Raw genomic sequence first — 26,995 nt, 5'->3', positions numbered from 1 at the left:
ACAACCTTGTCCTAATATTGGTAAAACAAAAATAAGGGTTCTTTTGGCTGTGAACACCTATTCTAATATTTCCCCTGGATATGTGGAAACTGTTGTCATAGTAACCCACAACGTGAATCAACAAAAGAGGCAGCTGATAATGCTGATGGTGACATGACTAATCTGTCTCTCTTTTCTCTTCTTTCCCTACTTTTTCAGTTTTCTTTACATCTGTATCTATTTATTTTCATGTCTTGGGGTTCTTGGTAAAATGAGTCTTCATTTTTCTCTTCCATCCCCGTTTTCTCTCCATGCATCCTTCACTTGTGCTGTGACTTAGTGTGAAGGATTACTCTTGCAAGAGAACAGTGGGTTTTGAATCATGTTATATGTACCCTCTCAGATACCAGGCCAAAACATTACAAAAAAATTCCTTATTACACACTGAATGGCAACAAGTGTGTTTGACGGAATCCTTCATTATTGCCATCCATGATGCCACACCACTTGAAATTCATGCAAATATTTTGATACGCAGTCATTCGCAAAGAGACTGCAACGTGTCAAAAATAAACACTGTTATTACTTCCACGACAAGCCTTCTGCCCTGGTGCAGCTTGGACTAGCTGCAGGAAAAGCGAGAGGAGCGGATGCAATGAGGGACGTCGCTCACAGATGGACGCAGATTCACCGTCCAGCCCGGGTTGTTTGTGATTAGCTGTTTGTTCTTGAGGATTTGGATTTTTTTTTCGTTCTCCCGGGTAACCATGGCAACCTGAATACAATATGGGTTTCTGAGCCCGGCAGACATCTCTCTATTGGAGAACGGCAGCGATCGCCTCACTTTTCAAGGCTGAGTGCAGTACAGAGCCTCCATCCTCGAGTTAAAGCCCATGATTCTCTTACCGTTCATCGCCAAGCCAGTATCTCAGATGCTGCAATCCCATTCTCCTCTCCTTTATCTTACTAAACTTAAGGATTTCATCTGAGGGGTAAAGGCCTTTGTTACTCACACTGTCATTCTAAAATAGCTTGAAAAGTGATTTTTTTTTTGGGGGGTGGGACATCAAAGGTAGAAGCAACGCAGGGGCATCCTAACCCATTGAAGCTTAAATGCAGTGTCACGCCAGCATCTGTGCACAGCTTCCAATGTGCTGTCAGTGAATGACGGTCTGGCGAGATGAATAAGCAGCACATGCAGATTAACCCTAATGGTTTGCCTTTGTACCAAGATCATTTTCTCCTACACCATGTGCAATATAGTATAAATAATTAAAAAACATAAGCCTCTTGCTGCATTATCCGCTGAGAAATTTTCAATATAAGATTACATTCCTGCATAATTTGGCTCACTTTTGAATTGTTTTTGTCGTATTTCTGAAGTGTCTTCCAATTAAAAGAAAAAAAAATCGGCGATGATGTCAAATGCAGATTGCAGTGGCAGAGCAGCTGGTATCTGAGAGGGCTTTACTCAGTGTCTCTGCATTTTGTTGAGCCTTGAGTGGAGACTGCCAGTGAACGTCTTAACGGTGGCCACTCTTGCAGACATCCGAGACACCGGTGCCAAACCCGTGATGGTCTACATACATGGCGGTTCTTACATGGAGGGCACGGGGAACATGATCGACGGCAGCGTTCTGGCCAGCTACGGCAACGTCATCGTCATAACGCTGAACTACAGGGTCGGCGTCTTAGGTGAGTGCGGCCCGTTTCTCTCCAAGCTTCTGAGGAAAGAGAAGCAGCTTTGCTTCACAGTGTTGGTGCATCCTGGAGTGTTATGGCGTACGATGTCTCCACTGGAAGAGAGAGCCTCAGTTCTGTGATTTTGCTCTGTACGAATCATTGAAAGTCTTTACTTTGTTTAATTTAAAGCATAATAAGACCCCACATATTTATTTTAACGTAAATTACTGTCTGAATGCATTTTGAAATGAGGGAGAAACGCAGAGAAGGAGGGTAATAGCGAGTGTGGAGAGTGATCCAGTGAGAGATAAATCTCATCATGGAATCCATGGAAACGGCTGCAGCAAAACAAAATGGAGCTGGCCATATCACCGCAAAGCTGCACTGCATGCACATGTCACTGCAACTCCACTGCCTCTATAAATCAAATTTGCATGCTCAGTTATGTGGATTGTTTTCCCTTCTTACTCCCCGTAGTCTCTAAATGTCAAACATAAGTTGTAAAATGGATGAAAGTGGATTGTACATTAGTATTATCGCATGAAATAAAACAAGTCTTCCCACAGTTTAGATTTTAAGCACTTAGACTGACCCCAATGTTACATTTTTTCCCTCAAAGTCAATCTTTATGTTTTGCTTTTCTGCTCATTATTATATCATATCCATGCCAGCAGTCTGGCCCTGTTCAGCAGTGCAGTTGGTCTTTGTCTTGGTCTTACTATGACTTTCTCTTTTCATTATGTTCTATTTATTCAAGAAACTACAAATCTTCCCTTAAGTACAACTGAATGAAGTAGGTGCTCATTTAAAGACATCGACCAGATTTTGGCTTCTTGATAAACATAAGGTCTTGCTTTCATTAGTTTGTATGTCTTAAGGGAAATAAGTCTTCCCATATGAGTACTGTTTCATTTAAAGGTGCATTGTTTTTTCAGAAAGAATTAGAAGTTTAACATGTAAATGCAGTTATGATTGTAGTTCTTTGAGCAAGTTTAATTTTGCAACATTCAGGCATTGTGATTAGAAATAGGCTCTAGGCAGGAAATCACAGAATTCATTATTAGAATTATCACAAAAGTTTTTCTGTTAGCATTCCTGCAATGTGACAAATGTTTCACCATCATTATTCCAAACTTAGGCTTTGCGCTCAATTTTAAACATACAAAATGTGAAAATTCTGTGTCATTCAAGTTTTAAGGGAAAGAAAGAGACAATAGTGTAGTCTTTGCGGGGATGTAAGAGAACGGAGATAAACTCCATTCCAGACGTACTTCATCTTGGCTTCTTGTATGCTCTCCGTATATGATTTTTGCTTATAATGCATAAACTTGGGATTGTTACACACACAAACACACACAGGGTTTGTAGTTATATCTTTGTGGGGACTCTCCATTCATTTCTATGGGAAAAACTCTTTTTTGACAATCTTAACCCCTTCCAAGCCCTTACCTTAAGCCTGAAAAATGGTCCCTCTCATCGTCAGAATAATAGGATTTATTACATTCTGCGGGACATTTGGTCCCCACGATATAATATAAACCTAATGTACACACACACACCTATCTAAATGGGGAATTTTCATAAATTTCTACAGGAAAAACCCTAATTGCAATCAAAACACCTTTAAGCCCTACTTAGCCCTAACCTTAACCATAAGTAACCAACCCAAATACATGACAGTCACAGATTTTTACATAGATTTTTATCACATTGTGTGGACACCATTTGGTGCCCACTATATAATATATAAATGACCTACATGCACACACAGCTGAACTGATATGTAGCCATCTAACAAGATTTCAGTAAATTTTTGCAGAAGAAATTCTTTTTAGTGTTTATTGTGATACTGTTAATTTACACATGTTTTGACCTTAAATTGTTTTTTTTTGTTTTTTTCGGAGCAAATGTACTTAATACCCAGATAAATACCTTTCAACATTTCCGTAGCCTAAGATGCTTGAGCAGAAGTGTTTATGTATGAATATATATTTGTCCTTTTGTGAATTGGTCAGGTCTGGCCTCAGCTCAGGATGTCCAGTCACTGCGCCTGTGTGATGTAGACATCTCTGCGACTGCCCAGGGCCGTTTTTGTTTTCTCTACATTCTCATCCGCTCAACTTGAAAAAGTATCTTTGTCTATAAGCACCTCTTAACCCGAAAATTAGCTTTGATGATCTTCTTCTCTCCTTTCAAATAAGCAACAATAAATAGTCACCGTTGACAAATTCATTCTACCATTTCTAGGTAAGACATCACAGTGAAACCCTTTGACTAAGGTCTTCCTAGTAGAATTGTATCATATTCTATATAGAGGAACCTTCTATGTACTAAGTCACAGATACAGCTTCCATTTGAGCAAAGTGCTCCAAGGAGAAAAAACATTAACATAATTTTACCCCCATCAAGTCATAGAAGAAAGAAATGTTGTATAATAATCTTCATTGTTATGCGTTGGTTTTAATAGCATTGCCTTGGGATTCTATTATTTAAAGTCTATAGAGGTGGAAATGATGACTTTAAGTAATCAAACACAATGCAGCTTTTTTGTGGATGATGCAGTTCTTAAATTAAAAGAGCCTAAGAGTCAATTTCTACCTTTTTAATGTAGTTTGGATGTGACTACATTTGGGATATTAAGGTGCAGTTGAAATATTGTGGATATAATTAAATATGATAAATCATCTGTAATATGGGCTTGATATCATATGGAATGGAATATAATTTTGTTATGTAGGCATTTTTCGGAAGGCTATTCCTTCCAAATTCTCTTTTTGGTGGATTCACCAAACCCAAAGAACATATTTGATTCAATTATATGTGCTGCCCAGACCTTGTTTGTGTTTCTGTCCAGCTGATCGATAGAAAATCTCTGTTATTGTTTTTTGTCCTTAAGGATCTTGCAAGAAAACTTGATTTACATTCAAAGCAAGATTTACAATTTAGAGCCTAAAAAAATGTTCAATAAATAATACAACACAATTGGAAGAAGGAGAAGTTTTCTCCTTTTTTAATTAGGCAGCTTAAAAGGTTTACAAAAAATAATTGAAGCTGAGAGAATTAGACAAGATAATGAATAGAGAATGAAAGTAGACAAGGCGACTGTATCGATGCCCACTGACACTAATACAGGTCTCCATTTTCTCTCAGCAATCTTGACAATGCATTAATAATAAAAGAAAAACTGAAATGTACAGATAATGACTGTGTGGTACTTCATCCGGCTTTGTTAACTGTTTGAATAAATCATAGAGTTGTTTATTTTTCATCCTGATTAGGCAGTGTGGATAGACTTTATGAAAATGGAGAGATTATCTTTGTATATTAATGTAAAATTCTTTTTCTGAGTGAACGCCATGCATTTAGTAATAAAGAGATCTGGGTCAGAAATACACTAAATATATATATATATATATATATATATATATATATATATATATATATATATATATATAAAGAACCAAGAATTGTAAACCTCAGTTGTACCTGAACTACAGATAGTCTCTTGATGTTTCTCATAAATTGTAACTGTGGGTTTCATAGTCATTTAAATTTTAATAGCAATTAATTGTTTCGTCACGTTGCAAAGAGCCATTTTCTCCAGGCCCTTTTGGAATTTTTCATACATACAGACCAGCAGTCTCTCCATATTCAGAAGGACTGGAATTCATTACGGGTTTAATATTCAATTAGGGATGGTGGAAGACCAGAAAGTTTTCCCCTGAGGAGAACATAACCAAATGGGGAGTGATTACTAGGGGTGATGTTACTTCCAGATCAACACCGTGTGACTGGTTTGAGTCTTAGGCCCAGTGAATTCAGTTTGTTTACAAAAGGCCAGCCTTGTTTGTTACTGGTCCATTGATCGGTGTATGCATGAAAATGGCAAGAGTGAGGCCCCATTGCAGTCTTTCTTTAATGATGTGTAATGAGTCCTAGGCAAAGGGGAGTATCTTGTATCACTGCTCTTTACAAATATAATTACTCATTCACTATCTAGAGCACGTCAATTTCCTAGTCCTATGGGGAAGACTTAATTACTGCTTCCAACTGCACTGAGAATTAATAAGGTCTCCTTCTATTGCCAAAAACAAGGTGAGGCTTCCTTGTTGAACCAGCTGTTATGCCAAGTATTGTTTTGTGGATTTGTTCGATCTTATGTTAAGATCAGTCTTTTGGCTAAATTCAGATAGCACATATTATATAATTTATGTCCAGCTGCATCTGTAATATTGAGCTGTAATAATTGGATATCATTATCTCATTTCATTGCTGTCTTATCAATTTTGACTTGGCAGAAATAATTATATAAGTAGATGATTGAATTTTTCTTATGATTAACCTTACAAAAATAATCCTAGACCAGGGTAATTACCTACACATATATAGGAGATTCCGCTGCCCTTTAAGAAAGGGAAAATATGGCTCTAAATTGATGTTGACTACCAAGGTCATTGCAGAGATTGCAATATCATTAAACTGTAGATTTATAAAAAATGATTATGTATAAACTTTAATTAAAATAAGGATGGGGAGAGCAGCTGCAGGAGGCTGAGAATCCTTTATCACACTTCTATGATTGCAAAGGCCTTGTTACAAGTACACTCAGGTTGAGAAAAGAAGACAAAACCGTCCATTGCTTCATCATTCTGTTTATTGGAGAAGATTCCTTGTGTATATTTATGTTTCTCTCTTTATGTGATTGGTCAGTTTATTCTTTGTGTACATTTATGTTTCTCTCTTTATGTGATTGGTCAGTTTATTCTTTGTGTACATTTATGTTTCTCTCTTTATGTGATTGGTCAGTTTATTCTTTATGTACATTTATGTTTCTCTCTTTATGTGATTGGTCAGTTGATTCTTTGTGTACATTTATGTTTCTCTCTTTATGTGATTGGTCAGTTTATTCTTTATGTACATTTATGTTTCTCTCTTTATGTGATTGGTCAGTTGATTCTTTGTGTACATTTATGTTTCTCTCTTTATGTGATTGGTCAGTTTATTCTTTGTGTACATTTATGTTTCTCTCTTTATGTGATTGGTCAGTTTATTCTTTGTGTACATTTATGTTTCTCCCTTTATGTGATTGGTCAGTTGATTCTTTGTGTACATTTATGTTTCTCCCTTTATGTGATTGGTCAGTTTATTCTTTGTGTACATTTATGTTTCTCCCTTTATGTGATTGGTCAGTTGATTTTGTGTGTCGTGTGTTTACAGTATTTTTGGAGTATTGTTCATTTAGCTGCTAGGAGCCCAGGTGCATATAATACCGTCACTACACTTCCTTTCCTCCTCACTCATCCCTCCGACGATTTTCTCAGCTTCATCTGAAGGAGCTTCTCAGTTGCTGTCTCCCAGAACTCGTTCCAGTCCTCAGCATCTCTGCTGTCTGCTCTCTAAGGGTGTCACTTAGCTTCTGCGATGTGAATCTTTCTCCAGACTGCACATCTGGAGTGAGGTTTCACCCTGTACAGTTTCCCCAGCATCTCCTCCATACCAGCCATGCTTTCTTTATCAATACATGCAGCATGTCCCAGTGGGCTGTCCTCCCCATCACAATTAATGAGAGAGGCCTTGGGATTTTGAGTCTTGATAACGACACATAATAGCGTGGCACCTTAATTTCCACTTTTCTCCCTTTCTACTGTACTGTAGGAGGCATTCTGTGTTTGCACTGTAATATAATGTGATGTTGTTAGGTGTTGTCTTCACTCCCGCCCTCCATTCCAGCCACACAAAGAGGGAAAAAGGAACAAATAGCCTGATAGAAATGAAAATGAATAACAGTCTGGGCGCCCACTGTCTGCCATTTCCATGCTGGAAGCTGAGCCAGAGCGTTTCTGGCTCAGTTGGCGTTCGGATGAATCCATCCAAATCAAGCGGCTGGGGTAGAAAAACATTTATTCATCCTATGAATGTCAGGGAGCCAGTGGCTAAGTAACGGCTTCCGTGCTCTGCTCCTCCGCAGACTGCATCCCGGACTGACCGTTCGGGTGTCGTTCAGGTGCAGATGGCCTGCTCCTCCCCCCCCCTCCCCCCCCCCCCCCCTTTGCTTGGGGACCCTCCACTGCACCGGGCACTTCTGTTCTCACAGCCATTGGGGGGAAGTTAACATTTCTCTGTACCTCGTTTTCATCATTGCCACAAATTATTTCTCTTTGGTAGCCATTTTATGTTTTATTTTCTTTTTTTCTTCATGTAATTATTCCTTCACCTGCCAGATAACATGTCTGATCTAATGGTTCTTCCCAGAAAGAGAATCTTAGTGGAGCATTGCGTAGACTTTGACTTGGTACATTAATGCCAAACGCATTTTTTGCATTGTTGCTTCCAGGACACACTGTGTAAATTAAAGTACACCCTCTCATTGTTTAGCGACTGAATTCCCTTACAACTGCCAGATCGTTAAGCAAAATGGTCGTCAAGTGAAAATCACAATAGCATAGGCGTGACCGTGACTGTGCTTCACGCCGCAAAGGTCACTGCTTGCTGCCGTCTCATTCATATAAAGTTCTCGTATAGTTATTCTCACTCTGACGTGAGACATCAGACATATATACAACATCAGTGTTTTAATTAGAGTCGTCATATTAGCGAATAGCCGCTACCCGAGATAGTCGATAAACAAGGAGATGGTGTACAGTTTGTACAGCAATATATATTTAGAGACAAAAATTCTGGTTTTATATTTGAATGTACGTTCAGACTAAAAATAAAGGGAAGTAGGTGCATGTCAACTGATGAAAAAATAGCGCGTTTTACCACCAGTGGAAAACTAGAATAAACTATGGAGCTACATTGCTGGTTCAGAGACAACCCAGCATCCACCTGCCAAGTGCATTGCTTTTGTGCCTTGTTTTGCTTTCGTGGACTTCAGAGGCCTGAAGTTGGGATGCGAACCGTCGCGCTTCACAGACCACAGCCGTTCATCGTTCACACGTGTAGTTTAATACTTCTAAGGTAACTTTTCATTGGGAGTGCAGTGCATAAATTATAAACCCCTTACTATTTTTGGGACATGCTGGACAGCACATCGAATAAGTAATCTTTCCATCCTGTGTTGTTGTTGTTGTTCCATCATATTTCTTAGAGCATTCATTTAACTTCAATTAGCCACATTAGATATTCATCTGCTCTCCACGTAATTGGCTCTTTTGAAGTAGAGGTTGATTAGCATGGAACGGTACACTTTGTGATTACTTTAGAACAGTGGACATCTCAAGTTGCCACTCTGGTCAGTTAGGTCTTAATAGGAGGATTTTATGGAAAACGCCAGTCGTGCTGGTGATGTGCGAAGTGATCACTGAGGTGAATAATCCACCTCTCAGCAGAGAAGGATGTGTCTTTGCGGTGGGACCTGAGAGAGTATCATTACACTGCCGAGATTAAGGAACAGCCTGTCCTTCCTCTTGAAGACAATTCCCCAGGGTCTCACAGGCTGCCACTAAATCCGGCAGCCACCCTCAAGTCTCCCCGTAGGAAATACCCCGGACACGAAGTGTGTCAGAATGCTTCAGTACTTCCAAGCACGTCGCTCGTTTCACTCCTTCCTCTCATCTCATTAAATCTGTGGGCATATGTCCTGTGAGGCCAGGCAAACGCGAAATTCACCTGCCCAGCTCATCCAATTATTTGAACAAATGATTGCTTTTAAAACTATATTAATTCTGCTAGGAACATTTTAGCTGGTAGTCCTCAATCCTCCGACCGGCGCATAATAGATAAGGTTAAGGCGGCATAGCTGTGTGTTCACCTGTTCAAATTGACACCGGTGTCCATATTTGCACTTCTTCTGAACTTACCAAGAATAGACAACTGGGCTGTTCCAGACAGAATTTCTGATGAATTTAATCACTGAAATTATTTGCAGCTGAAATGCATACTGACTCCAGTTGTTTTACCACCAGGCCAACATTTGTGATTTTAGAAAGTCTTTTAAACTTCAGATTTGCTTCCACGTTTTCTTATCTACAGTCACTCAGGAGATTCACCCATGATGATTCATTGCTGCTGTATTGCTTAACACATCGGAGACTAAATGTATTGTGTTTTTTTTTTTGCTGCTCCTGCTTGTTTTGTTTGCCCTCATACTTGAAATGCCCAATAGTCTCGTCCATGACGATTGTTTTCTTCTCTTTTTGCATTGAGTGGACGTACAATGTACTGGATGGTTGGTCCCTTAGAGCAAATGCACAAATAGGTAGAACAACAACCTTATTGCATGGCATTCAATACACCCCATCGAATAAGAGCATGACGTAAAACGTCTCAGAATGGCAAACCCAAAAGGACACCCTTAATGCAGATTAGATTCAGGGTGAAGTGGGGCGGGGGGGGGGGGTGAAGGACAGCCAAGGATATATTTGGTCAAGGAAGAAAGGAAATTCTTGTCTGAGAAGATTTGTAGGAGCTGGAGCACGAAATCCTGGCACTTCTTTGTTCGAGATTAATCGTGGCAGAGCCCCAGAGAAGGGCTCGGGGTTGGCTGTCCTGGAGTGTGCCGCCGACACGCAGGGTGGAAGGGCGGGTAAATGCAGATGGAGAGGTGGGCATGCGGGCGCATGGAGCTCCTGCAGATTCCGGCCGCCTTCACGTAAGAGTGAGAGAACAGTGCCAGGGAGACTCACAGGGATCAGCATGCAACAGAAATGCAGCAAGAGCAATTATGTGGTAAACAAGATGCTTCTTTATTATTATCAGTCATTTTCAGAAGCGTCTAAGGAATAATCTAGCTGATGTCAGAAGAATTTACGAAATGCTGGTGTAAAGAACAGCTTAATGCTGAATAGAAATTAGCTGTGTCATGTTAAATGCGGATATTTATGCATTTATGCACAATTTTAAATGTTAAATTTCAGTACATATTTACCTTTTCATGCCGTAAATAGGGGGTGTTTCCCCACTGCTAATTTCTTACCATTTTACAGTTGTGTACATCTGATTTTTATCTCTGAAAATAATAACCAGTAATATTCATCAATGCTGTTCAATTCCATTTTGATTCATCAATCTCAATAAAAGGAATTTAAGATTATCCACAGTATATATGCAATATTGTCAAGATTTAGAAGTCAGAAGGTGTTAAAAAATAGCAGGAGAGGAAGCACAAATCTGCATGGCAGATTCAACAACAAAATAACCAGTGGGGCTTGAAACCAGCTGGCTTGGTTCACTTGACCCGAAGCCAATGAAAGGACACCAGAACTGGCGTGATGTGCTTTTCAGCTCCAGCTACAACCATCGCTGCATAATTCTTCATTTTGTAAGCAGGATCATTACACATAATTTCACGACATCTGAAAATCGTCAGAACCAGCTCTTCACATGGAGCTAATTAAGAAATAGAAAATAGTACATTAAGATGAGTGCTGTTCTACAGTTCTGTTAAAATGATTTTGAAATCAACTGTAGTTAAAACTAGTGAGGCTGAATGTTAGTCAGAGATTTTATTTGTTTGCATGGTTTGTTTGGAATTTATTTTCCTTAAACAGAGACATGGCATTAAAACAATATTTCAGATTTTTTTAAAAAGGTATAGAAGTTGCCATCTACTTTTTGTCAGTTTTGTTTATAGTGGATTCTGCTCTTCTTAACTTTGAGGTGAAGTAGAAAGTTCTTTGTCAGCTGTAAGCAATGGGCGGGGGGGCAAACTGGAGAATCGTCTCATTAATGCATTATATCAATAGCAACTACTGATACATACATCTGCTTCTGTGGTGAAATGCTACTTTGATTGTCGAAATTGTCACATGTCAGCACCTTTTTTTGTCAGGCCTAATTAACTTGCATCGTGTGTATAGGCTACGTCACATGCATTAGATAAAAAATGCACTGTTTTATTTTAAGAAAAGCTATTTTCAGTTGAATGTGAATATGTGAAAGGTTTAGACTTTATACTGCGCTTTAACATGCTGTATGCTCTTATATGGAGTATAATGTACCATTTATTATGGTGAAGGTGGACGTCGAGTAGAAACAAGCTTTTGTGGACGTGATGCTGGCAGTATGAAAGTGTTGGAAGCAGAGGGACGCAGAGCTTATGTTTCCTGGGAAGTTGTAACTGCAGCATGTTTCACTGAAGACCTAATCTTACCCCCCCAAACACACACTCTAAGAGCTACAGTGGGTTAGAAGGCCAGTGGTCATTTTCTAGTGATTAAAGGCGGTGTTGTAATACAGTATGCTTGTTTTATATTTTCTATCCATCAATCTTCCAACTGCTTATCCAATGCGAGATCGCAGGGGGCCCTGGAGTCCATCCCAGGCAGCACAGGGTACTAGTCTGGGGGCCACCCGGGTCAACATGCTCGGCTGGGGCCATCCGGGTGAACATGCCAGGCTGGGGGGCACCCGGGTCAACATGCCCGGCTGGGGGCCACCCAGGTCAACATGCCAGGCTGGGGGGCACCTGGGTCAGCATGCCAGGCTGGGGGGCACCCGGGTCAACATGCCAGGCTGGGGGGCACCCGGGTAAACATGCCAGGCTGGGGGGCACCCGGGTCAGCATGCCAGGCTGGGGGCCATCCGGGTCAACATGCCCGGCTGGGGGGCACCCGGGTCTACATGCCCGACTGGGGGGCACCCGGGTCAACATACCCGGCTGGGGGGCACCCGGGTCAACATGTCAAGCTGGGGGGCACCCGGGTCAACATGCCCGGCTGGGGGCCACCCGGGTCAACGTGCCAGGCTGGGGGCCACCCGGATCAACGTGCCAGGCTGGGGGGCACCCGGGTCAACGTGCCCGGCTGGGGGCCACCCGGATCAACGTGCCATGCTGGGGGGCACCCGGGTCAACATGCCAGGCTGGGGGGCACCCGGGTCAACATGTCAAGCTGGGGGGCACCCGGGTCAACATGCCCGGCTGGGGGCCATCTGGGTCAACATACCCGGCTGGGGGGCACCCGGGTCAACATGTCAAGCTGGGGGGCACCCGGGTCAACATGCCCGGCTGGGGGCCATCTGGGTCAACATACCCGGCTGGGGGGCACCCGGGTCAACATGTCAAGCTGGGGGCCACCCGGGTCAACATGCCCGGCTGGGGGCCACCCGGATCAACGTGCCATGCTGGGGGGCACCCGGGTCAACATGTCAAGCTGGGGGGCACCCGGGTCAACATACCCGGCTGGGGGCCACCCGGGTCAACATGTCAAGCTGGGGGGCACCCGGGTCAACATGCCCGGCTGGGGGCCACCCGGGTCAACATGCCCGGCTGGGGGCCATCTGGGTCAACATACCCGGCTGGGGGGCACCCGGGTCAACATGTCAAGCTGGGGGGCACCCGGGTCAACATGCCCGGCTGGGGGCCACCCGGGTCAACATGTCAAGCTGGGGGGCACCCGGGTCAACATGCCCGGCTGGGGGCCACCCGGGTCAACATGCCCGGCTGGGGGCCATCTGGGTCAACATACCCGGCTGGGGGGCACCCGGGTCAACATGTCAAGCTGGGGGGCACCCGGGTCAACATACCCGGCTGGGGGGCACCCGGGTCAACATGTCAAGCTGGGGGGCACCCGGGTCAACATGCCCAGCTGGGGGGCACCTGGGTCAGCATGCCAGGCTGGGGGGCACCCGGGTCAACATGCCCGGCTGGGGGCCACCCGGGTCAACATGCCAGGCTGGGGGGCACCTGGGTCAGCATGCCAGGCTGGGGGGCACCCGGGTCAACATGCCCGGCTGGGGGCCACCCGGGTCAACATGCCAGGCTGGGGGGCACCTGGGTCAGCATGCCAGGCTGGGGGGCACCCGGGTCAACATGCCAGGCTGGGGGGCACCCGGGTCAGCATGCCAGGCTGGGGGCCACCCGGGTCAGCATGCCAGGCTGGGGGCCACCCGGGTCAGCATGCCAGGCTGGGGGCCACCCGGGTCAGCATGCCAGGCCATTGTTGTATTTCTGTTGTTTCTCCACTCGGTTCTTCCTACAAAACTGAGCAAAGTGCTCCAAATGTGGTACAAACAAATCTCAACTGTGACAAGTGCAACAAGGAAATAAATGTATTTATGGTGAAATGTGTCTTTCTGTGACATAGCTGAATTAATGTCACCTGTATAGTTACAGATTTCAGCTGTATGAGATGTTACATTGGCCTGTTAGCATATATGTGTGTGTGTGTGTGTGTGTGTGTGTGTGTGTGTGTGTGTGTGTGTGTGTGTGTATGTGTGCGTGTGCGTGTGTGTGTGTGGATTAGGGTTATATTATATACTGGAAACTGTCCCCCGCAATGTGATTATCATTTGTTATTTTGACATTGTGGGGACCATTTGTCAGGTCCCCACAAAGATCTGTGAATGCAATCAAAAAAACCACTTATGGTTAAGGTTAGGACTGGATATAGGTTAAGGTCCTAATGTTGAGATTAGTTTTCCCCACAGGGGAGTCCCCACAAAGATATAATTACAAACCTCTGTGTGTGTGTGTGTGTGTGTGTGTGTGTGTGTGTGTGTGTGTGTACACACTACTGAATGAGTCATATTTTGAAGAGCACCGAGTTTATTTTAGCTGATGCTTGTTTTGAGCAGCTAAGATGGAGGCAGAATCGAGCCTCTCAGGCAGATTCAGTGTGAAGAGACTTCTGAGAACAATGGGCCCAACTTTGGCCCTGAGCCACGAGCTTCCTGACTCCCTGCCTCTTGCCCTTTTCTCTTTCTGGCCACATGCTGTCATGGTGACCTTTCCCATTAACCCTACTGTGTGTGCTTCTGTTATTTGAAGTGTATGGATTATTTAGGCCTCCCAACGGAGCAGGGATAGTGTATGAAGAGCAATTTGCAGGTAATATTTTATATCCTGCATAACTGTACTCGGAGCACTGTATCAGAATTACAGTTTGTGACAGAACATTAATCTTGTCTCAGTGCTTGTATGTACCTCCTTGCAGGAAGGATTATTCTATTGACTGGCTGTATGACCGGGCTGCCATTTACAGGCGAGCGTGAGGTCACAAATTTTGCTGAGTAGGAGAGGACGCCTCAATTCGGAGTCTGTGCTGCCACTTAAGTTAAATGCACTTGGATGGAACTTTTATTTAACCCCTTTCAACCCTCCGGTCTTCAGGGCAATTTCCTGGGATGTGTGTTTCCTGGGTTAACTGTCCCATAAGGATTTTGAACAGAATTTTATGTCAAACTCCCAGAATGCATTTGTATTGTCCAGTGACGGGCAATGCCAGTCTATGTAGTGCATGAAGGATAGATAGATAGATAGATAGATAGATAGATAGATAGATAGATAGATAGATAGATAGATAGATAGATAGATAGATAGATATTATTATTATTATTATTATTATTTTATTATTATTATAATACCTGACCTGATCTGACTGGTGCAGAAGCGACGCTCTACGGACCGACAGGAACCCACTCAGGAACCGCCACCGGTCCGCGGCCCATAGATTGAGAAACGCTGGATTAGACCGCATGTAGGCATACCTCTCCAGCTACTCAGGGGAGAAAAGGACCCAGGCTGGTGAGAGACTGTGACATGAACCTCATTTGGTTTGTTTTCTTTTCACGGTATGTAAACAAGCAGCAGTTGTGTACCCACTCTTGTGTCCAAGGGAATGTTCCCAAGTCCCTGCTCGACGCTGCAGGCAGGGTGGGGAGGTTTTGTCACCGGGCCACTGCCACGATGGACAGGCACACAGGCTTACTGACTGACTTTAATGCCTAAGGAAAACAATGCCTGAATGGGACACAGCGAATACTTAACTAAGCAGCATGAGGCTGTTCTTCTGCTGTTAGTTTAAGGATGAATTCTATATGACATTTCAGATTCTAACCAACGTCACATTGCTATTTTGCCAGTTTCTGGAACTTCTGCGACGTTTCAGTATATTTAGCCTTAGGTGCCCATTGTTACGCACAGAAAGCAGTAAATTGATGCATGCCTGAACAGCTGTGCCTGATTTCATCAATAATTTGTACTTTCATGCTTTTTTTGTGCATGCAATGCGTTATAATGCTTGTGTCTGACTGCAAACCGTCGTATGCTAATGTCCCACTGAAATGAATAGGATGATGGTTTATTAACTTGCGAATAAATGCTTGACATCCGAGGGCATATATCTCAAAGAAATAAGCTGAGCAACTAAAATACATAGATATCTGACATGTCTGTGGGTTCCTGAGAGGGTTAGGGTTAAGGGTAGGGCCTGAATAACAGGGGCTATATGAAGCACAATTTAAAATTCTTCCATGTTAATTATGTAAATAATTATGACACAATGGATGTTTGGAAGGTCTATGTAAATAGCTTGATTATTAATAGAATAATTGTTTTGGCAGCCATAAACCGGCCATGTTATGTTTTTATAGCATAAATCCAGAGACACAATTCTAAACCTTTAAGAATGGACTGTTTTTCATCCAAAGATTATCCAATTCATATTTAGATTGCTTTTATTCTTTAACTGGAAAGATACAACACAATTTATAATGGATGTTATGGAGCTGTTGGGGTGCCAACCCATCACAAGGCACACTCACACACCATTCACTCACACACCATTCACTCACACACCATTCACTCACACGCCATTCACTCACACGCCATTCATTCACACATCATTCACTCACACACCATTCACTCACACACCATTCACTCACACCCCATTCACTCACACGCCATTCATTCACACATCATTCACTCACACACCATTCATTCACACACCATTCACTCACACACCATTCACTCACACGCCATTCACTCACACACCATTCATTCACACATCATTCACTCACACGCCATTCATTCACACGCCATTCACTCACACGCCATTCATTCACACATCATTCACTCACACACCATTCATTCACACACCATTCACTCACACACCATTCACTCACACACCATTCATTCACACACCATTCACTCACACGCCATTCACTCACACCCCATTCACTCACACGCCATTCATTCACACATCATTCACTCACACACCATTCATTCACACACCATTCACTCACACACCATTCACTCACACACCATTCATTCACACACCATTCACTCACACCCCATTCACTCACACGCCATTCACTCACACGCCATTCACTCACTCGTCATTCACTCACACCTGCACACCTACTTTCCATTTTATATCTCCAATTAACCTCAGCATGTAGCCGTGACTGGAACATGTTTATCGTGCTAATCACCATGCCCTGCATTTTACAGTGCATGTAAGTCACAAAATACATCATTTTCTCTCAGCTCTCAGCAAAAAGTTTTAAACACGGCTGTATAATATAGATTCAGTCAACATACTGTACAATATGCTAGCCTTGACGAATAATGATACCATTTAATCTGCAGCTCCGCTTATGTTCATCATTGCTCACCGGCCCCAATACAGTGCAGAATTCTTGAGAAAACTTGGGGAAGCAGTTGAACAGCCCAGTAATGTTCATACTGGTATAGTCAATCAGTATTGTACTGTTTGGTGCTATTATTCACACGACAATATTCAGAATAGACAATTTGAAAGTGCACCCAAAATATTATTATTATTATTATTATTTATTAATGAGGCAACCTTGATATAAGTAACCTGAATGCACTTGTTCATGTATTGAAATACTTTGGCAAATTCTTAGCAACAAGTATCTGCAGACCCAGCCTGTTGCAGTCTCAGTTTTGCTCTTTCAGGGAAGATAAAGGGCTGATTTCCACACAGCTTAAGCGCAGAAAGGGAGCAGCAAACATGGGTTTAACCACTTTCCAGATAAAAATGAGAGCCAGCTTTAAGTAGTGCCGTTTTGAACCCTCTCACAGTTTTGTGATTTCCTACTTCTCTGTCCTTTCCTATTTTTTGCTGCTATTTCTTGCCATTTCTTGCATCATGTAGGAACGAGAGAGTTGTGCTTTTCTTTGCATTTCCCCTTCTCACTTACTTGGATATGATCAGAGTTTTTTCTACAGCATGTATTTCAAATACACCTTTACCACCAATAGTAATGCAGTGTTCTTACATTTTCTAATGGTGAATGTTCTTTTTATGTCTTATAATCTATTGACACAAACATCATAAAGAAATACTGCATAATGTTACTGTGAGTAACTCTGCACTGCATAAAAATACTTTGGGCTAAATCACTGACAAAAGTACTAATACTACTAAGTTCTGATGCTGATGCCTTCAGATTTGTGGTTAATAGAAATACCCATTGTGGTTTCTTCTCTGAAATATTACTCGTGAAGAAATGACAAAGCAAAATATGTAATTATTTAACTCTGTGAAATACTATATTTCAAATATATTGGCATGTGGTAGAATGGGTTGATGGCCATTTAAATGCTTGTTTTTACATTATCTCTCTGAATTGCACATAAACAAATGCTTAAACTGAAATGCATAACACTGAAACGCATTACACTGAAAGGCATAACACTGAAAAGCATAACACTGAAAGGAATAACACTGAAACGCATAACACTGAAAGGAATAACACTGAAACGCATAACACTGAAAGGCATAACACTGAAACGCATAACACTGAAACGCATAACACTGAAACGCATAACACTGAAACGCATAACACTGAAACGCATTACACCGAAAGGCATAACACCGAAACGCATAACACTGAAAGGCATAACACTGAAACGCATTACACTGAAACGCATTACACTGAAACGCATTACACTGAAACGCAAAACACTGAAACGCATTACACTGAAACGCAAAACACTGAAACGCATTACACTGAAACGCAAAACACTGAAACGCATTACACTGAAACGCAAAACACTGAAACGCATTACACTGAAACGCATAACACTGAAACGCATAACACTTAACTAAACTGCAGTAAATGGTATGAAAAAAACAAGTGTTGTGTAAGTCCTATGATTAGAGAATTAAGCGAACTGAATGGAGGGAACTGGGAGGAAGGCTCTCTGAACGACTGGGGACTTAGTATGTTATCCAATAGTCAGCACTTGGCACGTGAGCCAGTTCTGTGATTATCAGAGCGTGTTCGGCCATCATATCTATAAACTCCTAATGAAAACCATTTTAATCACCATCCACACAGCCAATGGCTTTTACTTAACTAGAGTAAATCATATGCCAAGTCAGTGATTTTAAAAATGATTTAATTGTTAGCTGCTACATTTAAATTGATATGGTGATGTTATAGCATACATAACTGTCAGCACCAGAACTTATATCAAAGAACAGAGATTCCATTAGCATACAATGAGAGCAATATAAAATATTTAACTACAAACATAAAGGAGTGCACATCTGACCCATTCAGGCATGCAAGTAACAATGCAGAGTCACACAGATATTATCAATGTGGCATTTTTTACAGTTTCTCTGCTGCATATGCAGTGACCCAGCTCCACCTGGCATCTTCAGATTTGCCCAAAAGCGGTTTGAACAAGTAGGAACATTATACGTTTGTGCTGCATCACCCGGAGTATAAACTTCCCATTCAGTGATGCCACTGTTCTTTCTGTAGCGGCAACTGCAACATGCATACAGATTTCTGAAAAAAAAGGAAAACGCATGCCTCATTTTCGGAATGTTTGCATATTTTTGTCACGGAATCTTACTGGATCTTCAAACAAAATTGAATATTAGATCAAACAATACCTGAGTGGGAAAAAATAACACAATATTTGGATACTGACATAATTTATTTACCGAAGAATGTTACATAACACTCAAGGTTATTGTGAGGTTAAGAGATGCCCCTGAATGTCCTGAATCTGTATATCCTGTCATATACTCAGATCCCAGTGGATAACTCTGTTGGGTCCTACGCTGTTCGGGATAGGACAGTGGTCCTTGTGTAACCTTGTCCAGGATGGGTGGTTGGATGGATGGATGGATGGATGGATGATGGATGGATGGATGGATGATGGATGGATGGACAGACAGACAGAAGGATGGACGGAGGGATGGATGGACAGACGGATGGATGGACGGACAGACGGATGGATGGACGGACAGACGGATGGTTGGACGGACAGACGGATGGATGGACAGACGGATGGATGGATAGATGGACGGACAGATGGATGGATGGATGGATGGACGGACGGACAGACGGATGGATGGATGGACAGACGAATGGATGGATGGACGGAAGGACAGACGGATGGATGGATATCCAAACACCATGGACGAAATTTGGCTGGATCACAAATTCTGAAACAGGAAAAACATTCAGTTTGTTACGTTATGTTGCTGTAGGATTGTCTGTTCTTCAGTTTCAGCTCATGGACAGAGCAGAATTCCTGGGTCTGTATGCTACAACATGTCAGGCAAATCATACATATAATTTTTAGACTATAAACAATACATTGTGTTTGTTGTTTTATTGTTTTTGAGTTTAATTTTTCGGTGGATGTCATATCGCAGAATCATGTACGTTGAGCACAAAGGGGAGCCTGTGTGAGAGAATTTTTAACCAGCATTATTTTCAGCCATAAACAGTGGAATATAAGAGGGTCATTTATAAAGACAAAATGGAACAATGGTATATTCATGTTTTCCGGCTCGTCTGGATCAATCGAACACACTGGTGATCTAGTATCATGAGCAATGGCCTATGTGTTCGCGTTATTAGTGTAATATTATTGCTTGAATATGTCTAGGGAGACACAGGAGGAAGCTGTTTGCATTGCCAGTAGTTCAGGAAGCACTTCAGGAAGGGCAGGCAGCTCAACAACTCAATTTTTAACTGTTAGCCCCTGACATGTTCTCAGGAGGATAGATATATAGCAAAGACTCTTTAGAATAATCTTTCAAAGCGCTGAGATTAGCAGGCCATGGTGTCCAGTCGTTCCCGCGTTACAGGAAAGAGCTACCCAGGGAGTTCACAGCGGGCTTTATCGGACACACAGTTGTACCTGGTTAACCGTAATTATAGCCTGACGAGCTGCAGGAGATCAGCGTTCTTATTGGCGCCCACATGGACGCGAGATTGATCGCCATGCATTGTCCTCTGCAGAAGGAGATTGGTCAGACCTCACTGGATAGGAGTTACGGGGCTGTCAGGTAGCCTTCAATGTCGTTTAGATGTTCTGACACAAACGTATATGGATGCCATGTATTTTTCCTTCATTTGCACCGTTAGTATCTTTTCTGATTTTTTTACAACAGCATGTACATTCACACTATCTGCTCCTCAGGCTTTTCTCACTTTTAGAGTTTGTGGAAAAAAAGTGTAATGTTTTAGATAAAAAAAAGTTTCCCAGCATCAGTCTCTCTCTAATTTAAAACTTTCAGCCTCTTCCTTTTCTAAAAAACCCTGAAGATATTAGAATGTGTATATCCATCCCATAATTCTGTGGCTTCTTCATGTTAATGTTTCTGCTGTCAGTTAGTCAGAGCTAAAGTGACCGGTCTCACCTTGGTGGTCCCTGGTTGCCCAGTGGCCTCTGCTAATACAGCCTGAACAATCTGCAGTATGACCTTGGGCCACGCCTGACCGTGGTGCCTCCCAGTAACCTGATGGTATTGGGTTGCTCTGGGTGGGCAGCGGGAGGGTAGTAAGGCCACGGTGTCCGTGGTGGCTCGATTTGATCTTCCCTGCTCTTTCAGAGGAAAACAAATAGGGCTGTCTAGCGACATTAGCCTCCACGTGAAGTCACACAGATAAAAAGAGAGCAGGAGGCACCTGGAAGGGTTCGCCTTCCTGAATGTGTCAGGAACAAGCTGGGTCCTCAGCCCGGTGGGGTGCGGGAGCTGTGTCTGGACATGTTTGTGAGGGAGGGGGTGAGCTTGGCCTTGATAGACAATCGTTGTCCTCCCCCAAATGGAAAGGTAATAAACAGAACTCTTGAGGCCTGACTGTAACAAAGAACTTGGCCTCCTGGAGCAGAGTTAAAACGTTTTAGGGCAATTCTGTCTGACAAGAAGAGAAAACAGAGTGTGAACAGCACATGATGCATGTTATACCTCAATTTGGATATTCCTGGCCTGCAGATCTTTAAAAGCATGCGGGGGTATCACAGGTTTTGTTCCTCGATACAAATAATATTTGTTTATTCATTTTGCAGTAATAAATCTGTAATCATAGTAAGAAAAGACATACTAATACTAATGTTAACGCTGGTAATAGCCGTCGTTTGATGTGGTTCACTGGATCAAGGGCTACACTTTCTCTCAACACATGGCGAGAAGAATTTTAATTGAAACTGGGCTGTAAGTGCTGAATTCCAGCAAGACTTTCATTGGCAGATCGGAGGCATTTGGGGAGGAATAGATTGTATTACTTTCATCCAAGAAGATTCAGCAAGATTTAGTGATTGAGTGAAATGGCTCGTAGTCAATCCTTACCTGGGTGAAAATGGGGGAGGGGGGGCTGTCAGTCTTCGAAGGAAGACTGTACACAACACTAAGCATTATACGACATTACATCTGACAGGCTTTGGGTTTGAGTCTGTAGCCTCAACCACTCAGCTACCTGTTGTCCCACTAGGATTAAATTTAGATTTGCTTCCTCAGTTGATGCTGGATAAACAGGTACCAAGCATCTAAAATAGAAATGCCAGGAGCATGCTGGAACATCTTTAAGGAATTGCCTTGCACCATCTTTCTGAGTAGGAGGGGCCCTCTTACCAAGAGTGCAGCCAGTATGAGTCAGTATGCCTTAGGGACACCATTTCATACAAGTCGACTTGACCGCTGGGACAGGAACGCAGGAATGGAGATTTGGCTGAATCAGACAAACCTCTCTAATTCCACACTGGTGTTACACTGATTGTTGCGTTCCCGGCCTCGTAGGTAACATGTTTCCAAGGCGGCTCGTATTCTTGTTCTCCTGCTCGGTTCAGCTTGGCATCAAGGTGGATGCAAAGATGAGAAAGATGGACGCCGGGGGTGTCCAGCAAAACAGCAGAATATCGAGGCGCTCTGACTTCACGGTCCGGTAAAGGCAAGATGTCCTTGGACTGCAGTGGAGGGCCTTGTCAGGGCATGGGTCACGCTGGAACTCGGTGACGCCCCCTCCTGACTGTGATGCATCTCTTTCTACACGACCAGCACAGGCTTGTGCTGTAGCTGTTATGTTCAATAGTTTTACCTGCGGGAAGCCAGCGCTCCGTTTTTAATGCATTTCTAAAAAATAAAAGCACCGGGATGAGCTTTTATGGGCTGGATGTGTTTGCGCTCCCTGGAAGACGCTAAGTTAAATTAATGCAGGATGACAGACACAAACACGCCAGTGTTTGGCTGCAGGAATATGAGTTGCCTGCTCTTTCCAGGCTCATTAGATGCTATTTGAAAGGAATCGGAGGTTCTGAGACAGAGATGAGATTGGTGCCGTGGACTGGGTCGTTATTTCCTCTCTATTCATCACAAAGCAAAGCCGTGGAAGCGGGAACGTACGCGGCACACCGACGCGGCACACCGACGCGGCACACCGACGCGGCACACCGAAGCGGCACACCGAAGCGGCACTCCGACGCGGCACTCCGACGCGGCACACCGACGCGGCACACTGAAGCGGCACTCCGACGCGGCACACCGACGCGGCACTCCGACGCGGCACACCGAAGCGGCACTCCGACGCGGCACACCGACGCGGCACACCGAAGCGCTCCCAGTCGCACGCACACACCGCGATGCAACCACACGTTCACGCCACTCTTGTCACTTGTCTCCTTTTTTTCCCCCCTCCCTGCTAGCTAAATGTTTCACATGATGTTTATTCATGAAGGTGGGCGGCCAGAAGTGCGTTAAAAAATGGATGAGGCTGCACTCTTGATCCCGCGGTCGCGGCTGAGGAAGATTAAAAAGGGGCCGAAGATCAGTGGTTTTGGCCGTGGTTATGCCTTTGGTGGGGGTTGCGGGTGGGCCCGGGGGGGGGGGGGCCCTCCGCTGCCCTCCAATTCCAGGTGTGTGATGTGCAGTAGCTGCCAAAGGGCAGCTGCCGGACCGCCATCGGCCGGCGCGGAACAAAGATGTGGTGACATTTTACCGATGGCCACTCCCGCGGGAGGACGGGACGACAACGCCGAGCTGTCGGCAGGCAGTTCCCGGGACGAGGCCGCCCAGACAGAGCCCGATGCCAGGCTTGGGAGCCGAGCACAGAGAGGAGACCTCTGGGGATGGCAGGGAGGCGAGATGAAACGGAAACCGAGATCAGACTCCTTTCTGTGAGGGGGACTCTCTTCCGTAGATGAAAAGGCAGCGGCGGAGCGCATGCAAACAGGGGAACTATCTCGGCTGCTTATTGGTGGTGACTCTTGATGGAAGCAGGACGCTGGAATCAATCGAGACGCGGGAGGCAGATGAAGTATAACAAATATTTGTCACCTTCACTGATTCCTTTGTAGCCAGTGTTCAAATGGTATCTCTTGTGGTAGCGGCGCCGGATCCCAGTGGCGAGTGACTCCAATAGATGTTCCCCGTATATGCACTGCGTGATCCAACACACACAAACAGAGTGTGTGTGTGTGTGTGTGTGTGTGTCTATATATATATATATATATATATATATATATATATATATATATATATATATATATATATATATAATGAAAAGCTTAGTAGCTTGTGTTAAAGATGTAGTTAAAGCAAAGAGCAAAGGCCTCTGTCTGTCTACAGAAATCAGGAAAGTCAGGAGATGTGTGCACACCCTGCATCACCTGAAACGAGGGAAACTCCAGGAGCATTATGCAGATGACTCCAGCAGGAGATCTTTGTTTGACTCATGGCAGAGAAATGGGAGTGAGAGGGCAGTAGTTTACAAGGGTTAATGCACCTCAAATGACTGGTTATCTTGATTCTCCATTAAGCAGTTGCAAGAGACGTGCGAACCCTGGACAAGGCGCAGTCTAAAAACCCCGACATGAAACGTTCGTTTGCATGTTGCAGAAATGTTACAATGTAATAACAGCAATGCTTCTCACTTATTGCTTTGTCCCCACTGTGTTGCACACTTAGCCTGAGGGTTTATTTTTGCAACATTTTGCCCTTCCTTTGACATCGCGGGATCAAATATCTGTAGCGCTCCCGATTAAGGACGCCTAACATCTACACTCTTCACAGCAAAGGATATGCGTATGAGCCAAAGGGCAGACCTTCAGATCTAGTCACCAAATCCCAAGGCAAACCCAAATTCAGACAAGCCTGTGCCCTGAGGTCTGGGGTCAGCAAGGTAACATTATTTTACTGGTAGCTCTGAGTATAACTTCATTTACTCTGCAGAAGATAAGCGAGTCCACTGAGACCTGCCCAGTACCTCGTGTTTGCAGTGATACTTAGCCCAAAGCTGTTAGCTGCAAACAATGGAATATATAGAAGGCTGGCTTTCTTCAATATCCATCATATAGGCAGAAAGGTTGGGATACAATTAAAAGATGTATCGGATGATATATGATTTGTATGGCACTTGCGTTGCTTGTAGTGAGGAATGGAGAAAAGACACCGCTGCATACGCTTGGAACTGCGCACACAGACTGTGCGATTCAGCATGAGATTTGTGGCAGCACCGTGTGATGTCACAAGTGCAGCCTTGCGGTAAGCCAGGCGATGCGGCCGGCTGCAGTCCATCAAAAAGCTGCATGTGCCGCATTCGCTGTCTTTCGTCGCATTTTGTAGTCGGTGAAACTGATGGGAGTTCACTGTGCGCCAAAATCAATTCTGAAAAGCCATTTGGTTGCTCCCCCCCCCAGCCATCCTTCCTCCGCCTCCTGTCTCTCCAGGACCAGGGTGCGATATTTTTTGCTGTAACTAATGCAAGTGGTGGACAAGAGGTACTCTGAGCCGGCAATGCCAAAGACACCAGATGGATGTGTTTTGTAAGATGTGTGCTGTGAAGCATGCTTCCTCCACTAATGTGTGTGTGTGTGTGTGTGTGTGTTTGGATGAGGGGGGCGGAGCCTGTGCTGGAATGGATCGAGCCGAGCGTGTAGGAGCAGACAGTGCCACCTGCGAACAGGGGTGAGTCAAGCTAGCGGTTAGCAGCATGGATCACACACGCCCCCACACCCCCCCCCCCCGCCTTGCGGTCATTAGGAAGCACCTGTCCCAGTCAGCCTGTCCCCAGAGGGCCCCACTCCACTCCCAGAGTCGGCGTGCCTAACCTGTGGTAGGAGCGGTCGTCCACGTGGGCAGCTAATTGAAATGAGAGGCGAAGCGTGAGTCTAAGGCTCTGTCGTGGGCCCCATCCGTCAGGGCGACATCGCCATGCCCGAGCCCCATCCATCTCGGCTGAGGGCGGCAAGGACCCACGCCCTCAGCCTCGCTTACGCCCCCAGTCATTAATAACCACGCAAGCACCCCCTGCATGCCAATACTTGCAGGACGGTCAACGTCACGGCTGTGCGGACAGGGTGCAGCCCCTGCTAGTTGGCCGTAGCAGGCTAGAGGCAGGTGCACGATTTTGCTTGAAAATGGTGAAAATGGGTCACCACTGGAAGGCCTTGTGGGCGGCGCGGCCCATTTCTTGTGCACCTGAACCTGCAGACCGTTCGTCGCCCTTCCCTGTGCTTTTACTCTAATGTGTGATAGCGGTGGAACTTCGTCTGCTTATGGTGATGCTCACATCGGGTGTGATGCGTGCACAAGCCCCGACGCTAGGAGAGTCGCCGTGGATCCGCATGTGCAGCTGCCTGCCAGTCTCATTAGCTATGTGCTCACAAATGGACAGATGGAATTGGTCCAAGAGGCAGGACTGGCTGCTTAGTGACAGCCAGCACTCCACACCGTGTGGTTAGCTATTCAACTTTAAATAAGGAATCCATAAAATATATATCCAAATCTATATATAAGTCATATACTTATAAATAAATCAGTTTTAATATCCATATAAAGGTGGCCTCAGTTCTTTGTCTATATTCCATACACTTTCGCTGCGTTTTTGCTTCATTCCTCTTGCAGTGGTTTGCACCTTCAAACCCGCACTCAGAAAGCCTTTCACTGTCCCCGACTCATGGGCCCCTAAGGGTCTGGGGTGGCCCTGCCACAGAATCCGGGCCCCATGATTGATTGATTGCTGCTCACATATCTGGGGCATTAGATGCAAAACTGGTCATTTGTAATTTCATCCAGTCCTAACAAGTAACAGAGCTCTTGCGTAGCATCGGCCAGCCAGGGGAGACGTCATGCAATCAGATTAAGAGGCTACTGTCACGGGCAGGATGCCCAACAGCTGCTGCCTCTCAGGCTTTTATTTATTTGTTTTAGGCTCAGATTCCTTCTAGCTTTCGGGGTGGGGGGTGGGGGCTGCATCCGCTCTAGTGTAAGAGATCTGATTTTGGGTTTCCTCTGGATGTCATCAAATGACACTTTTTTATTTTTAACTGTGACCTCCCAGTTGATGAGAGCACAATAAAAAAAACGTACATTAGTTGCACACTGAACCCGAGGAGAGG

At 44.2% G+C, this 26,995-nt stretch overlaps 1 protein-coding gene across 5 annotated transcripts in view; it reads left to right on the top strand.

The window, feature by feature from the left end:
- Positions 1-26,995, top strand: part of nlgn3a (neuroligin 3a) — a 165,938-nt gene that overhangs the window by 79,638 nt on the left and 59,305 nt on the right. For all 5 annotated transcript variants that reach the window (XM_049029036.1, XM_049029039.1, XM_049029038.1 and 2 more), the window contains one exon: positions 1,525-1,674. In XM_049029036.1, the coding sequence (XP_048884993.1) occupies positions 1,525-1,674 (150 nt within the window). The remainder of the gene's footprint in view (positions 1-1,524; positions 1,675-26,995) is intronic.

The sequence above is a fragment of the Brienomyrus brachyistius genome, chromosome 10 (genome assembly GCF_023856365.1).
Source record: "Brienomyrus brachyistius isolate T26 chromosome 10, BBRACH_0.4, whole genome shotgun sequence".
Taxonomy (NCBI): Eukaryota; Metazoa; Chordata; class Actinopteri; order Osteoglossiformes; family Mormyridae; genus Brienomyrus; species Brienomyrus brachyistius.
Note: the sequence above shows the minus strand (reverse complement) of the source record. Positions and strands in the feature narration are given on the sequence as shown.